This window comes from Sipha flava, unplaced genomic scaffold (genome assembly GCF_003268045.1).
Source record: "Sipha flava isolate LNK unplaced genomic scaffold, YSA_version1 101_pilon_pilon, whole genome shotgun sequence".
Lineage (NCBI taxonomy): Eukaryota > Metazoa > Arthropoda > Insecta > Hemiptera > Aphididae > Sipha > Sipha flava.
Genome location: NW_020271715.1, coordinates 2,098,642 through 2,117,248, shown reverse-complemented (window position 1 = coordinate 2,117,248; position 18,607 = coordinate 2,098,642). Strand labels below are relative to the sequence as shown.

Below are 18,607 nucleotides of genomic sequence, written 5' to 3'. Positions count from 1 at the left end.
ATACGATTTATAATATAATGCCCATACGTGAAAGACGCACGTAATATATATTACAGACGTTCATCACGACTCCCCTTAGTTCGTCCTATTTTTTTCTTCCTGCTCTTTCCACAAGTCTTTCGACTTGAAATAACGTCTGTCACCATCCCCTCAACCACCCGCTCGAGGCATGACGGATGTACGCGTGGCAACGATTTCTATAAACCACCGTACCACTCGTTTTAGATCCTCCGTGGCCCGCGTGTATAAATAAAGAAAACTGATCGCGTGCGCTTGGAAATTGTAAACAATTATTGTGTGTGTGTGCGGAAAACCACTGAATGAAATATATACACGTAAAACGTTTCCAATACTCTGTTGGTGTACATTCGAAAACGCCAAAACTTATCGCGTCATATGCAAACCTATGACGTAATCAGAAAACGGCTGTTAATGAATTGGTTCCTGTATAAAAAAAAGATATTTTATTTGGTTAAGCTAAATATTGGTACCAAACCTTTCAGTACTAAACGAAAGCTAATAATTAGCAAGAATTCGCAAGTCTATTCTTAGAATTTTCAAGTTAACCGAACGTCCAGTAAGAGCTTACAAAGTTACGAAGTTGGGCCACCCAAGTTGTTATAAAACTTTTAAAATTATACCAAATGATAACTTTTAATTCGCAAGTATTCACAAATCTATTCTTAAAATTTGCAAGTCATTACAAGGTGACTGCTAACTTTTAAAGTTGTGAAGTTGGCGTGATGTTTTGACCTTAAATTTCAAATTGAGTGTCGAACAAAATCTTATGATCATATGTATACAATTTATATTATTTATAAATATTTATACTATAAATTAATATTTATCCGTATGTTTCTTATGCTTTCCTAAACTACTAAGCTGATTTTGATGAAATTTGATACAAAAATTGATTAGACCTTGGAGAAAAACATAGGATGCCTTTTATTGCGAAAAAATGTAGAAGCAAGAATCAGTACACTTGATAAGACCCGACCGAGCAATTATTATTTTTTTGTTGCTATAAAAATTGAAAAAACGGAATAGAACCTACTATCACATGCCTCAATGTGCACCTAGTGTGTGTGTGGATTAAATTTGGAAAATGCATGCTTCTTACTTGGACAGTTTTATGTGGCCTGCTCATGCGTCGGAAACATTGATTTATTTATATACACACCAGGAGAAAAAAACAAAAAATATTGTGAATCTAAATGCATTTCAATGATTAGCTTTCAATCGAAAACTTGAACTGTCACTCTTTGCTCGATAAAACGAATAAAAATACATTATGTTCCGATATAAATTGAATATTGTTTTAACGATATTATTATTTCTTTAAATTTAGTAAATGACATAGCAATGTGTAATGGGTATAGTATTTATTTATTTTATATCAACCTATTATAAAACATTACAATTTATTATTTCAACCGTTATTTCGGATGATTTACACTTAAAAAGCTTCTACAGCCAATAACATCCAAAAGGAATTGAACACTCACAATTTTCTTACCGGGTAACGCCGGGTAATTCAACTATAAATAAATAAAAATCTATTTTAAAAAATGCAAATACACTGATCATCAATACATCTTAAATAATAATAAATGTATAAACTTAAAATTTTACATACTGGTCTATCCAATACAAACATGTAATAAGACGGGATTTTAAAAAATATTGGCATCGGAAAAGATGGTTCCATAATGCAAAACCTGGTTGATTCAACGTACAACCAAAATAACCATACAAATTCATTTGAAATTTCATTTTATTTGTTTTATAACCATAAGTTACACCATACCAGGCTTTAAATAGCTTAAGGTAATAATCAATTAAAAACTTTGTTCCAGCCAAGACTGTTCCGTTCGAAAGTGGGTAAATCAGCTAGTGCATTATGCATCATTAGCTAATTCTATTCTTGATCCATTGATTTTTCTCTAACATGTATTTATAAAAATTTATAATATCATTTTGAGAAAATAGTATTTTCTTACATCAAAATTAATATATCTTTTAAATTATAATAAATAAAGAAGTAGTATGAACATAATTTATAGAAAATTATATTTTTTTAAAAACACATGTAACAAATTTAAATTTCCTATCTTTAAATGAAATATACATAAAAATTTGAAATATAACATTAAATTACGAATGAATCAATAAACTTAAATATATAATTAAAGTAAATAAATATAATTAATTAAAGACAGAATTTTAATATACCGATTTGAAACTTTTTGTAGCTCATTTTGTTATGCATATATACAAATTCAGGGGATGAAACTAACAAAAATGTATATAGTTAAATAAGAGAAACCCTAATACAAGTATAAATAATTACATGTCTAAAAAGTAATCACATTGAAAAATAGAAAATAAAATAAATAATAAATTACTAATGTAGTAGTATACATTAGTAATTTATTACATTTGATACTTGGCATCATATGCATAAGAAATAAAAAACTAATAGTAATACCATTTTTATTTATAAGACTATAAATAATACTATAATTATACTTAACAGAAACTAATTATCCAAAAAAGTTATGGTTATTACTCAAATAACTGACAACAATAAATGTATAATTATAAAGCATAATAAAATTATTACAAAATATACTTCCGTAGAGAATCTAAAATTAATGATAAATTAATTAGGGGTGGGCCGATCCTAGAACCGATGGTATCGGTTGGTATCGGCCGATATTGGTGGTATCGGAAATATCGGTATCGGTTTATTTTCAAAACCGATATTTGAACCGATACCGCAAAAACTACTTGTGATTATAATATCGGGTATCGGTTTTATCGATTTGTGGTATCGGATTAATTTTAATATCGGTTCATGGTTTTGCCAAAAAAGTTGATTTTTTTATGTAATATATTAAAAATTAACTTAGTTTTTACTTGTGATTATAATATCGGGTATCGGTTTTATATCGATATATCGAGTATCGGTAAAAAGTGGTATCAGCCCATCCCTAAAAATAATGATCGAGTATAATCAATAAAAATAACTAGTATAATAACGAAGGTTTCTTTCATTTTCGTGACTTTTACAACAGTACCTTTAGATACAGTGAATATAATATATATATAAATATGTACCAACACCCTATTGCCATTATTATTTGGCTATAATAATGGTAATTTTGGACAGCATTAGAAATTAAATCAATAAGACTGAAGTCTGTTTTAAAATGTTTTAATTTTTTTCAAAAAAGGCTTATTAATATATTCGATATAATTTTTAATGGTTAATAAAAAGTCAAACATCACAAATTACAAGTAAAAATGTTGTTGGCAATACAAAATTTTTATGATACAAGTGATATTATGGCAGGGGCGTATTTTAGGGGGCGAAGGAGACGATCGCCCCACTCATGAATCCGTATTTAAGGAATCGATCATATGTGAGATAATGTTATAAGTATAACTTAAACTATTCAAAAAGCGATTGAAATCGATAACATTTTATTTAAAATTGATATCGAATAACATAACAGAAAACGATTCAAACATAAAAGAAATTGCCATCGAAAAATATTCATAACTATCAGTAAAATAGATTTGGAATATAGTTATTTTTGAAAAATTGACTTAAATTACTAGGTAATCCAAATAAAATATATATAAAAAGGATGTTTAAATCAGCAATAAATTTATTAACTAATAATATATAAATAAGCATTACCAATTATAATTTATAAATATGCTTTCTGAAAATATGACGGATATTGTCAGCGCGGAACCCGTGTAGCCAGCCTGCCTCTTCAAAAATAATTTCGACGAACACCGTTGAAACATTAATAATACACCATACATAAGTTATAAATTGACAATAAATACATATTTTATATGAATTTTATTGTTGTTCTACAACAAATATGATTGATTTATTTATAAGTTATGAGATTCTCATAATGAGAACTACAAAAAGAAAATATTGTCAAAGGCAGAGGTGTATTAGTACGTGTACGCGCATTACGGCGTAAACACATCAGCAGATTTTCGATTTTCGGCGTATATGTAATGTAAAATATTTGACGGGTATACACTTCTAAAATAAATCGAAAACAAAAAAACTAATAATAATTTAATAGTTCAATGGAAAAAATTGTTATGGACCATAAAATTGATTGAAATATTTAGCTGTTAAAGATTACAGTGTACACTGTGTTTAATGTGTTTTGTTAACTGTAGTGCATAACATTGAATAAAATAGTATAAAATATAGTACATTTAGCCCATGGTTCTTAAATTTATAACGCGCTGCAAATGTATATCTTGTGGTATTATATTTTGTAGTCTTAATAGAAGTGATAAATATGTAGTTAAAAAGGATTAATTAAATTTTTTCGGACGTATCGAGAGAAAGAAATCGTCAAGCGAAGCAAGAGAATTTATATTAGGATTATATCCATATTTTTTAGTGCGTATACCCACAAATATATTTACCAATACACCACTGGTTAAAGGTAATATATATATATATATATATATATATATATAATATTTAAAATATGTAATGTTATTTTACATAGTATTGATTGCTAAATACTACATTTGAAAAACGTTTCAAATTTTACACTTATTCAAATAACGCAAAACGGACGTAAGTATGGACGCTCACCCATTTCACTTATCATCGTACTTCCTACATTGGTAACCTACTGTCGAACTTCTTTTATTAATTCGACTTCATTATATTTCTCCCTCTTTCTATCAACCCTCCACCCACAATTTTCTTTACGATCAACGGCAAATAGTAATTACGGTCATATTCGTATTTCCCCTTACCAAAATGGGTTAAAAGTAAAGTACGAATTTTAAAGGCATTTGAAAGATTACAATATAAAAAAGCGGATAAATATTAAAAAATGAATACAAAAAAGTAAATTAGAAGTTCTTATAGTATATGTATTATAAATAACACTTTAAATAAATAAACAATAAATAAGCAAAGTATAATAAGTAGAACAGTATAAAATATGGACTATACATACCTTTTAGATGTCATAATTATAACTTCCTTTTAAAAAACAAACTTTTCAAATTGCTCGTCGAATAGTCTTGAACGGGTAGGTACTATTTTAAAACCGACAAAAGAAAATAATCTTTCTACTGTGGTTGGCGAACAAAGATCAATATTATTTTGAATAAATAATTCTTCAATAACTGGATAATTATCTAAGCATTGTAGCGTTTTATTTTTATCATTAAAAATTGAATTAGTTGTAATTCAATACTAATTTTTAATTGTATACAGATGATTAGTTGGACTTTGGAGACATACATACTAAAAAATTTTCCTCGTAATTTGTGATGTGGTTGTGATTTTAAATGATTTTCAAAGTTTTCAAAATTATCTTCGTGTATTTTCTAAGTTAATAAATAATCAATTATTTTGATTTTGGTTGACAAATTTATGAGTAAAATAATAATATAAAATTCCTATGATATAAATATATTATTTCTTTTTTATTTTAATTTTATTTATTTTCACAGGGTAAACTATTATGACATTTCGACTCACATAATTTTTTTGCTGCTCGACAAGCACATCGATTGTTTTTACATTTTGTTTTACAATAACATGTCTTATAACTTTGCCTCAAAGATACTCATAAAAATTATAAATCGAAGTATATTTTAATAAAGCCAACCAATACCTTGGACATTATCAGTATGGATTCAGAAAACAAAAGGAAACTAGAGAGGCAATATTAGGACTCAGGATATTAATAGAAAAACAAATATCCCGAAATAAAATAACATACTTATCATTTATAGATATCGAAAAAGCTTTCAACAACATTGATTGGCAAATTATGTTCTCAATAATGAAGGAATTAAATTTAGATTTAAAAGACAGGAGAATTATATATAACCTCTACAAAAATCAAAGCGCAGAAATTACGATAGATAATGAGTCAGCTAGTGCGAAAATACGTAGAAGTGTAAGACAAGGGTGTTCACTTTCACCATTATTATTCAACTGCTACATAGAAAAAAGTATAACGGAAATTAAAGATAAACTTAACAGACTTGAGATTGGAAGCAAAGTCGGTGGTATATTGATTCCAACGATTCGGTTTGCAGAAGACATCGTATTATTAGCAGAAACAGAGCACGACATCCAGAGAGCCCTGGCAGAAATGCAAATAATTATAAATAAGTATCAAATGTGTATTCAGGCAAAACAAAAATTTTGGTTTGTGCACGTGAACCCACAATTAACGCAAATATTTATTTAGAAAACCAACTTATTTCCTAAGTTTCTAGTTTTAAATATTTGAGAAGTTTAATAACATCAGATGGAAGAAGCTCTCAGGAAATTAAACAAAGAATCGGGCAAGCAAAGACAGCTTTTATCAAGAAAAAGAAAATTTTGTTTTCGAAAAAAATTAGCAGAAAAACAAAAAAGACATTTTTAAAAACATTTATCTGGAGTGTCGCGTTATACGGCTGCAAAACATGGGTTATTAATAAAAAGGAAAAAAGATCCCTTGAAGCATTCGAAATGTGGTGTGGAGACGCATGGAAAAGATAAACTGGACAGAAAAAGTAATAAATGAAAATATACTAACTCAAGTTGGAAAAACAAGATCCATAATTAAAACCATAAAGCTACGACTATGGAGCATGATGGGTTACGTTTTACGCCATAATGAAAAATTGTATCTTCTATTTACACTATAATAAAAGGTGCAATTGAAGGACGAAGACTACCAGGAAGACCAAGAAACTCATACATATCTCAACTGAAAAATTACATAGGGATTGCTATTCTCGCCGGATTAAAAAGACTTACCGAAGATCGTGGTAAATGGAAAGTGAAATTAAAAATGTTGTAAACTAACCTAATACGAGAATAGGTTGAAAAAAAAAATAACTTTGGCTACCATCAATACTGTTATGCCCGGCAGCCTCTCGGAGAGTTACTTAAATTTCTTTTGCTGACAGTATTGTACTTTTTAAGCCAAGACAATTTTCATCACAAGGAACTATTTTTGTTCTTGTATTCTTTTATTTCAGAAAACAATTTTCTGTATCAACAGTTTTTAATCATTTAATAAAAAAAAACATAAAATTGATATATTATCTCGTTTATAATTAGTAAGTAAGTTACTCACATCATTTATACAAGTTATCTTGAACTTCTGTAACAACAGCCAATACATTTCGAGATGATTCTCTGCCCTATCAACATCAAGAATCGGTATTCTTATAGTAGTTTCCACATTTATGTTTTCGAATTTGCTATTCAATAATTTTATCATTTTCTTTGCCTGCTTTTCTAAGCATTTCACCGATTCTTTACGAATACGAAGTATGTTTTCTTGTTGTTGATTAATTAAATACCAATTAAAAACATCAAATTACTCTTCAAATCTAAAAATAATATTATTAATAAATAATATACCATGATCTATCTTGAGAACTCAATTTGGTGATTGCATCTTACAGGAACCCAACTGATGCCACTCCTAATCTTACTGGGCAACCAAACATTACTTTATATATATTGAATATATGAATATATATTGCTGGTGCTCCAAAAATGGTATAAACACCCATTAAATTAAATACAATTTCTTCTGCCAGCTTAGTTTTAAGGGGACTTAAGATAAAAAACTTTATTAAATGATCCTGATAATTCATTATGTAATGAAAATCATTAAAAATTTGTGACTGCATATCTTTTAAATACATTTGTGCACGTGAAATAAATGTATTATGCAATATAGGTTACAAAACCAGTCCTCTTCATGGATTTGACGATTTTTTTCTCGCAATAGACACTAAGTTTCAAGTACATCATAATTGCTTCTTTCGTAATATTACAGCACTTTTTTTTAAATAAGATACCATCCTCTCTCGACCACCATGACCAATAGCCATATGACACAAATGAAGAATATCAAACAAATCCTCGTTAATTAGTAATAAAGGAAACCTAATTCGTTACATTTTATACTCTTAATAAGACGATATTTTCCACTAATTGATATTATATTGTACTTACAAAGGTTATTATAATCTTTAGAATTTTTCTTTGAACCAGACGTATTCAAAATTATTTTAGAATGTTTTACTTCTTCTAGTCGTTCATTATACTAACTCAAAAAAAAAAAAAAAAATGTACTATCGCCACGTTTTTTAATCAGTAAAGTATCAATTGTTCACACATAAAAGCTAAATACATTATTAATAAAAATTACGATTTCACAATTTACAAATACAAGGTACGTATACACACAACGGACACATATCATTAATCAAAAACGTTCAACTGAAAGTGTGTAGTACAATTTAATTTAAATATTTGGTCGAAAAACCAAATGGTTCTCTTTTTTTGAACATTTACTTGTATTAGAGATTATACAACGGAAATTGCTTTACGTATTAATGCAATAAACACATATGTATAATTATTAAATTACAGTGGACTTATCTTGTTTTATATGTCTGATACAACAATTAGATTTAAAGTTTTCAAAAGTTGACTGATCTGGTTATTGAATTAAACTCATAGATTAATAAATTTCATCAATTATTCTATTATAGTTAAAATGAAATATAAAATTTTATTAGCAAAAAATCAATAGCCGAAAAATAACATTAACTAAATTTATCAGTCAATATTGGAAATATTCATAGTTGTCTATAATGAGTCATTATTAGAGCGCGGATTTGTATGCATTTAAAAGTATCGAAATATGCCATATAATATGCAGTTAAAAATCATGAATTTATGCAAAAAATATGCAGTCAAAATCATGAAAATATGTAAAAAATATGAAGTTAAAATTATGAAAATATGCAAAAAATATGCAAGAATTTTTTATTTATTTAAAATTTATAATTTAACTTAAAAAATTTACTTAAATACTTAATACAAAAAAATTTAAGGAATTTTCTGAACTTAATTTATTTTTAAAATGTTATTCATTATTAAAATAAATAATCATATGCATTTCAAGTTTATCTTCTGTGAAGCTGTGTCGTTTATCGGTTAACATATTTTTAAAGACTGAAAACGAACCCTCGATGTCAACCGAAGTTATTGGGGCATATTTGAAGCAAGTGGTATGTCAATAATCCACTGACACAGCAAGAGCGATTAAGTTTACGTCGTAATCGATTATTTTATAACTAAATATATATATATATAAATTATTATTTAGTGGCTATGAAATTTATTTTTAATTTTTCTACTTGACGAAATATTATTTTATACATCTTTTTTTTAAATTTTCACTTCAATATGCAATACATTTTGAATTTGGCCAAAATATACAAAAATATGCAATAAACTCTAAGTAAGCAGAAATATGCGAAAAAAATTTCACCATTAGTTTCAAATTATGATGTTTCGTGAAAATAACTGACAAAAATCCAAAAATATTGAAAGGAAAAAAATATGCGATTGCTTAGAAATCCGCGCTCTAGTCATTATTAATGACTGGTCTGCACCATTGATATTGATATCACCTAGTCATTACCTAAATTGACAATAACATAGATAGCAATAAATAAATAAAAGGTTAGCCTGGAGTATTATTATATTTGAAAAATATAACCGATTTCGAATTAAAATTCATAAACAGGTATCTACAATGTTAATAGAATTGCGACTGAATATGATAAAATCACAACTTTTTGTTCGTAGGAAGGAAGTATCCAGGAATTTGCCAATTTGTTTAATAATATGGTACTAAGAATAATTTCGAAGAGGGGTATGAAAATATTCAAAAGGTTCTCCAAAAAGATTGGCTTTGTCAAGATATAATGATTCATCCAATTTTTTAATAGGCCACCAGAATTCTTTTAATTTCAGCATGTTATTAGTAGTTTTTTTATAATAAACCATATTGAGTGTTTAGAGATTTGAGTTTTGTATCAAAAATGTCGTTTTTATATACTTGGATTAATTTTTTTATGATTTTAGATTATTGAAAGTCACCAAATTTGTCGGAAATATAATGTCATTTCAATAGAGCTATGGTTTTCACATGTAGGAAGAGAATTGAATCTGTTTATGTTGATAAAGATCGGTTTGGATTTCTTCGAATTTTGCAGTTGAGCTGGTTGAAAAGAGAATGCATTTAGATTTTTTTTCTGACTTATATAAAATCGGAATCACGAGTTTCACTGTCCAAAAGACCTCATTTGAAGTATTTGATATATTCGAAATACCCTGTATGCAGTTCATATTATTATTAATTGATTTTGGTTTATTTTCATTAGTTTACTTCAATGACATATATATATATATAACTGAGCGTTTTCTACCCCTTGTTGTATATTTTAAAATATCAACAACTAGTAAGAGATTACATTTACACCTCGCCTGGAATAAAAAATACACTAATCATGGATAAAACAATATTTAATTATAATTTTTTAAATAGATCCATAAACAAATAAATATTTAGGTGCGTATAGTAAGGCACTGTAAAGAATTTAAACTCATGGATTACGATGGGAGTGAAGCTTTGAATAGAATTTGATAGTAATGTGATATGTGGCCTGCTCATGAGGTGCGGTACAGGTCTTTGTGGAGGTTTTTGTTGGTTACTTACGGACCAAGAGGCAGAAATTATTAACCAGAAGCAAATATATTGAAATGCTTGCAGGGTTTTGAAGTTCGACGGCTTAGCTGACCCTCTAAGTTGGATGCTATAAAGCCAAACCGGATAACTAATCGATTTGCATATTGTAAGTTTATTATTTAAGGAGAGTTTTGATTTCAAAAAGGGTTTCAGGATATGCAGTCTAGAGTTAACTTATTTTTGCTTTAGCTTTAGGTGCGAGTTCTATGTAAGATGTTTATCAAATGTTAAATCTTCATATTTTAAACATAAAGATCTTAAATTATTTTTAACAAAATTAATTTAATTTACAGATTTGTTGTGGAAGAAGAAAAACATCGAGCTTGTGAGTAGGATAAGGCGACTACACTCAGAAAAAATAATTTTTAATCCTATAATATAGTTTTATTCATCAATAATTTTATTGTTTTCATTAAACTAATTACGAATGTAATCAATTTACAATTTTTTTTTTTTTAATGTAATGATAAAAATAGAATATCAAACGTACACAATTACATTGATCTTAATAAACATTTTTCTTCAAAATAAAGCAAAAATATTTAATTTTATATTCAATTTTCATTGAAACTGTGACAATTTCTTTTTTTTAAATGCCTTATTCCATTTCTCTTGGGCCAGTAGTAACAGTAAAAAATAATACTTTTCAACACATAAGGGGTAATAGAAACGTAATGGGTTGTATGACAGTATTGTTTGAAAGATATTTTAGTCAAACCTTATCTGTAGTACCAAGAAGAATACGTTCTGATGAAACTAACGCGTGTCTAAAAATATCGTTTTTGTGATCAACGGTGAAGATATTAAAACTGACCAAAAATTCGCAGGATTTTATTTGAGACAGGAATGTTTCTCTCATGGTTAGTTTTACGTAGCGTGCTCAAATGTGAGCTCATCCTTCAGCTGGGTTGTGCTGACTCCACCTTCTAAAATGGTAAATAATGTAGTGTATAAATAAAAATTATATCTTTTGGCACTATTGGTAAGATTTTTTAATGAATTAAATCATCTTCAGACAAATTAGTATAGTTCAATTGCATAATACTGCGTTATAATTAAATATACAAACACACAAGGTAGTATAATTGCAATTTAATGACTAAACTGTACATATAAATACTTAAATATTCATCACTTATATTGTGGCAAGAAAATAAAATGAATTATATAATTATTGTGAAAAATTAAGACATAGAAATAACCCAATTAAAGTCATAGGTATATATGTAATTTTGCTAGATAATATTACAATCATACTAGGTATATTTGAATAAGTTAAATTTTTTTGAATGAATGAACAGACCTCTGCGAGGACGTCATCGACCTCAAGCAGACTACTCGTGCATATTTATTGGCCATTTAAAAATATCGATTGAGTTTGTTATATATTTTCTTATTTTGTTATACAATATATGTATATTAATACTACACCAATAATTGGGTATAATAATTATAATAAGTGTATTTTTATTAAAACAGCCAGTATATACACTATATACCATGTCAGTTTCCTACGGATATCTGAAACACTCAAATGTATATAAAACTACGAGTTCACAAGAGTGAAAATTAACTCATAAGAGCAATAAGTCACTGTAATAATTTACAAATTTAAAACAAAAAAATAATTTCCAACGCTCAATAATAAATATTCTAGAATAATTGTGTACATATCAATAATTTATTATAATAAGTTATTATATTGTACGAGTATAATCACAATAGAATTAGCTAATATTTGTTATACAATCATAAACTGATATGTTTGGCATATCAACATTCGCTAAACATACTCAATGTATGATTAAACAAATCAACTACTTCATAATCCATGGCACTAATTATAACTTTATATTATTTTGTGATTCAAAGCCTTTTTATAATAAATTTAGCATGATGAAAAAAATAATGATATCAAAATATAAAATGAGTTCAGTAGTATATTGATTGAATATTATAACATAAAATAATTTTTTAGAAGACATTGGTTTTGAGAAATGCATTATTTGACAGTATTGGTTTTATTATATTACAAAATAATTGATTATTATTACACTAATGGTGTATTACTAAACGTCCAATTAAATAGGATGAAAAGCAATCACTGAAAAAAAATTGAGAAAAGCAAATAAAATATATTCTCGTTTAACAATTTGATTAAATCTTATTTTAAACACTAATTAATTTTTTGCACTACACTAGACAAAAAGTTATCAGATCTTTTATCACAATAGCAATACATATTTTTTTGTTAGTGTTTTTAGGTTTTTCTAAGTGTTTTTTGTGAATATTATGTTGGTGCTATGCTTAAAATGGTTAAAACTTATTATTATGTTTGGTATAACCAAAATATGTGTATGTGTTTACTGGATACTGCAATTGCTCTTGTGTCCATTCTTCATCTTCAGTTTAGATTTAGGACGGTACTTTTCTAGAAATGCCAATTGTTTAGAATTTATAGCGCCTCTTCTTTTCCTGAAAAAAGTATAAAAATTGGTACAATAAACTAATACATCAAGAATATTAAACACTTACTCTCTAATTAATTGAACAGCATCTTCATATTTAAGCCCAAGTTCAATTAATGCCAGAGCCACTAAAACTGGTGCACGACCTAAACCTGCAACACAATGCACTGCAACACAACTTCCTTCTTCTTTGCGAAACTGATTACGTAGTAATTCAAACCATTCTTCGATCAACTATAATTATAAAAAAATAATACAATTTTAGTATATAAGACAGATTTCCAACATATAGTATATAATACTTCATTAAGAATGAGTGATTCACCTCATTTGCAGGGGATGTGCCATCATCGTATGCCAAATCTGTGACCATTATACCTTCTGCTTTCAATTCATCTACTTTGTATGTTGGTTCACAAACTCGTACAACGTGTTTAACATTATGCCTTTTTAATTCCTAAAATTACAAAAATAATTAAGTCATTTTATTTGACGAATTTTGATAGTACTTACAGCTATATAGTTGTGAATTATCTGATCATTAGGTCTGTCAGTGATAAGAAAACGCATTCCTTTATAATCTATCTCACAAGGCGGTGGTCTTATGTCTTTTTGACGCATTATGGTTTCGCTGCTCATTGAGCTAATTTATGATATATAACAGGAAAATAAAATTAAAATAAAGGAAGTATGGACTACTCTTATAATATGCCTGTATCTTAACTGAAGACAAAACAAGAGTCGTCCTTAATCCATTAAATAACAGGAGTTTTTGTTCTTGCAACCAACAAATTATACTAAATTATCAATTTAAACAATTCAACAATAAGGATAGATTAGGATCAATGCGCATTCAACGAGCAAGCATAATAATTAAATAAAACAATTTAATATGCATTCACATCCAATGTATTGTGTTGTGCCTGGCAATATTCACTGCTGTCTAACGACAAATCCATGAAACCAAAGGCTGCTACAGATTTAACAACCTGTAAACATAATAAATCAACCAGATAAGAATAATAAATCATAGATTTTGTGTAAACAAATTATTATCTCGTACTATAATTAACATAAATATAATAACTTTGCATTAATAATTGTCACAAGAATTATGTGAACAAATATCATATTTCTTATAAACAAATATTTTAAATATTCATTTAAAATCAGATCTAAAAATGTTATTTTACAACATGGACACATTTATCATATTTTAACAATGATGTATAACAGTCAATTTAACATCATAATGGTATACTTCAATAAGTGAATCCTAACTACTAAATGCAATATTTAACTAGTCTATCCGCTTGAAAATTATTTGATTAAGTGTCTAACAGTTAAAACCACTAACCTACTTTTTTATTTCGATAGTCTTATATTATACTATTAAGTTGCAATAACACAAAATCAACAAAATGCATATTTTTAATTAAAAATTCAAATATATTTGAAAGGACTTAAAATATATTTGTAGTCAAATCATTAAAAATATATTATCTAGTTTAGTATTATTTTTATTATAAATCACTTAATAACTTTGTAAATAAGGTAACAATAATATAAAATTTTAAAATTATAAAAATTGTAATGAATAACTTTAGTCAGTCAAAATCAGTTTCTTTCTGTTATAAAATGTTAAATTACATAGGTACATAAGCATTTTATTAAAAAAAATACACCAACAGAATATTAATAAAAATAAATATAAAATACTTAATAATAACATTTTAACCATAGACAATATTACTTTAACTATGAATGTTCCAAACTATTATGATAAATTAAAATAACATCAACTTAATATAATACTTGAATAATTATTTTGTTATTTAAGTAATATAAAATTTGAACAAATAATCAATAGATAAAACAAACATATTATGAGACAAGTATAAAGTCCGAAAATTATACTTGTGTAATGTCATGAATAACTAATTAAATAATATAAATATCATACAACACAATATTAATCTTAAAAACAAATTTTAAACCATTGCATTAACTATGATTGAAAACTCAAAATCTAGTCGAAAAATAAATATTGGTTAATATAACTTAAATAAGGTTTAATTTAATAAGGTTATATTTGAAAATACCCATATTTTTCAGGAAACACAAATTTAATACATTTGATTACATAACTAATACAAATTTTAAAATTTTTAATAAACTCTTATTTATCTATTTTAAAAATGAATTTTTTTTAATAATATTATTACATACACAATTTGATATGGCTTCATTAGTTGAAAAAAAGCCATTATGAAAAGAACACTATAGTCTATGGTTTTAATTGATAAACAATTTTCACAAAATAAACAAAAATAACAACTAGAGTAACTATTAAAATAATATATTCTTAAATTGTTTATATGTGTATGTAAGCAAAAAAATGGTTTACCTTGTTGATTTCGTTTTTTGAAATAATATAAAATTTCAAATAAGTAAAAAAAATTGAATTTCAGTTTATAGCAGATTAATGTATTTCCAACTGTCCTTCATTTAAACAGACTTAGATTCAAGCTGCCACTGAAATTATTGCAAAGATATAACCATTTGAAATTTTGAAAAAAAAGCAAGGCCTATCTAGTCATTTTCCAACTTTTAAATTTTCTGGCAATTTTTTTTTTTTGAAATTCAAAGGTATGTGTTTTGGTGAATTTTCAAGCAATTAAGTTTGGGGTTGGCTTAAATGAAGAGTAATTTCATTATTTGAGTGAGTTTGGCTCTATAGCAACAAGGTAGGCTTTCTAGTACATGTACACATATAATGATTTAAAAATGTAGTAAATTATTATAGTTTAAAAAATGAAGTAATATATTTTTATAAAGCTATTATAACAAATAACAATACATGTTATATAAAATGTTGAGTACACATGTATATAGTATTTTAGATTGATCTTACTGGCCTTAAATACTGATTCAGATCCGTTTCAAATATCAAATGACAAAATATGAAAATTTTTTCTTTGGATTTCATAAGTAAGTAATATATAATGCTTTAACTAAGTCAATATAAAGAAATTGATTTTGTAAAATACAAATGTAATATAATATTACAATCAATAATATATTGATCAAGTAAATTTGGTTCAATAAATGTCAAGAAAAAAAAAAACTTTAGAAAACTAAATAAATAAGAAAAAAATAGAAAATTTCACTTTGATACAAAATAATGAAGATTAATTGTAGGGGAACACAACCTACTTTTACTAGATACACTCTCTTTTTGTTATCAGATACCTATATTACCCCTCCAATATTAATATAAAATATCTATTTTTATGGAAACATAATGAGTAAATATTTTTAAAAATATTCCTTACATTTTAATTCAATTCTAAATAACTTAATCTGTATTTATGTTAAATTTATATATTATTGATTTATCACTTAAATTAATAATTGGGTAAATAATCAGAAGTTGTTTGATAATATTGTACAACAACTGAATATCTTTTGATACATTAATGAACTGAAAATACTAAAGCAGGCTTAATGAAATTAAAGAACAATAAATTGTTTACAAATTGCGTACATATTATTATGACACTCTCACAAAAATAAATAATATAAATGTCAAGTAGGTACTGACATTATTCATTTAATGTTTCGCATGATTATTTACTTACAATTTAACATTCATTTTAACATAGAATATGTTATAATACTAAAACATAGAATGAATATACTATCTTATCAAAATTATTCCAAAAACTTTTATATAAAAAATGGTAAAAGTAGAAGTATATAATATACTTATTTTATAGAAGTATATTTAAAGATTAATTATGATAAGAAAAAAGAAACTTTACCAAATATTATGCTCAGGACAAAACTTCAAAATGTGTACCAATGTATTTTGAATTAAAAAAAATATTATAATTATAAGATATTATTTTCAACAATTGCTTCAATTAATATAAAGAACATCGAAATACTTGTAAATAAAATATACAACATTAACTGTTGCAATTTTTAACATATATTTTTCATTTTAGCATCCTCCTAGAAATTAAGTCTGGGACATAAACTTCTCTAGTCTCTCTTGCTACAGCCCTGATATGGACAGCAGATCAGTTTTCATTGGGTCACCTACAATGTCTCATTAGAGCACTGAAAAACTCAGAACTGAGCATTATAACAAGTGAATCTTCCACACTAAAAATACTGCCAAAATTACAAACGCCCATGAAGTTATAGCAAACAGAAGACATTATAAGATTAAAAAATAATTAACTATTATTTCAAAAGAAATTCCAGACCCTAATGATTTTTAATTGCGTAATGCCAGTTTTCAAATATCAATCAACTTCGTTATTTTTAACAATAATGATCGAGACTGATCAATACAAAACACACCTTCATCACGACGATCAATCGACCGCTCAAGCAATAGTCTTTGTGACAAATCGGATTCTAGTTTCGCGGTCATTTAACTTTTATGTCACAAAATGTAAGTATATACTTGCCGAGAAAAATTGAACACTGCGATACAATCTGGGGTGATCGTTTAAACGACAGGCCCTTCGCCGATCGAACAACGATGACGATGATGACGAACGAAAAAAGATGATGAGAAAGTATGATACGACGACGAACCGCACTCGGACAGCTCTCGTCGCAGACACTGAGACGTGGTCGACGGGCCGTCGCCGCCGCGGAAACGACAGGCCACTTCGGGCCACCTTCCACTCCCCCCTCCGCAACTGAAACCACAATCCGACCCTCGGAAAGACCACCGACGGCCGCCCGTCCCTCTATTTATGGCCAAGCGCCATTACCGATGACAACGATGACGTTATGCAATCCGTGACGTGCGTCCAACCGACCGAAAAATCCGGCGGTGGCGGCGCCACAGTACGAGCGTACAGACGGTTGTCGCCGTTGGGCAAGAAAACCAATCGGAAATCCGAAGACGAAGCATAACTGCACAAAAAAACTTTACAGTCTATCATCGTTTATGTCTCCCGACGGGCGACGGCATACGGTTTACGGACGTGAGGGCAGAGAAAGAACATCCTTGACGGCGCCCGCTCGTCGTCTCGTCTGCGTATTAAAATAACGGATTAACGTCCAACACGCTTACCTGCAGTGCTCGATGAATGACCATGGAAGTAGACGTCGTTAAATCAACGGAAAAACGGCCAAAAACTGTACACATACCAGTACGAACAATTTTTCCGTTCGGAGCACGGATTTTCAAATAACATCGCCGAACGCAAACGAACGGAGTAACTGCTGCTGCTGCTGCTCCGGCTACTCGGCGGCGGCGGCGGCGGCGACGATGATGACCGAGGTGGAAAACGGAGTGGCCGGGTGGGAGGGGGTATGGGGGGGGGGGGGGGGGGCATGCGTGTCAGCGACGACGGCCGCTGCCGCTGCACCCCCACCTAACGATTTTACGGTCTCCGTGGCCGCCGTCGCGCCGCGCTACGCGTACTCGTTCGCCGACGCTACAGTAGCGCTGTGTAATGACGTCACGATCCAGCGCCTCTT

The 18,607-nt window shown here is 28.2% G+C and overlaps 1 protein-coding gene across 1 annotated transcript; it reads right to left on the bottom strand.

The window, feature by feature from the left end:
• Positions 1 to 12,636: 12,636 nt before the first annotated feature.
• LOC112680766 (protein tyrosine phosphatase type IVA 1) lies at positions 12,637 to 18,369 on the bottom strand. The gene is made up of 5 exons (XM_025550955.1): positions 18,198 to 18,369; positions 13,613 to 14,088; positions 13,425 to 13,556; positions 13,167 to 13,333; positions 12,637 to 13,106 (listed from the first exon to the last, which is right to left on the bottom strand). Exons 2-5 carry the CDS (start codon positions 13,736 to 13,738, stop codon positions 12,995 to 12,997), a joined length of 537 nt encoding a protein of 178 aa, XP_025406740.1. The 5' UTR covers positions 13,739 to 14,088; positions 18,198 to 18,369; the 3' UTR covers positions 12,637 to 12,994.
• Positions 18,370 to 18,607: the final 238 nt, after the last annotated feature.

Excerpts from the sequence above, each read along its gene's own strand:
- LOC112680766 (XM_025550955.1), bottom strand. The coding sequence starts at position 13,738 with ATGAGCAGCGAAACCATAATGCGTCAAAAAGACATAAGACCACCGCCT. Across the intron at positions 13,557-13,612 it reads TAATTCACAACTATATAGCT|GAATTAAAAAGGCATAATGT; the intron begins GTAAGTACTATC and ends TTGTAATTTTAG. Across the intron at positions 13,334-13,424 it reads GCACATCCCCTGCAAATGAG|TTGATCGAAGAATGGTTTGA; the intron begins GTGAATCACTCA and ends TTATAATTATAG.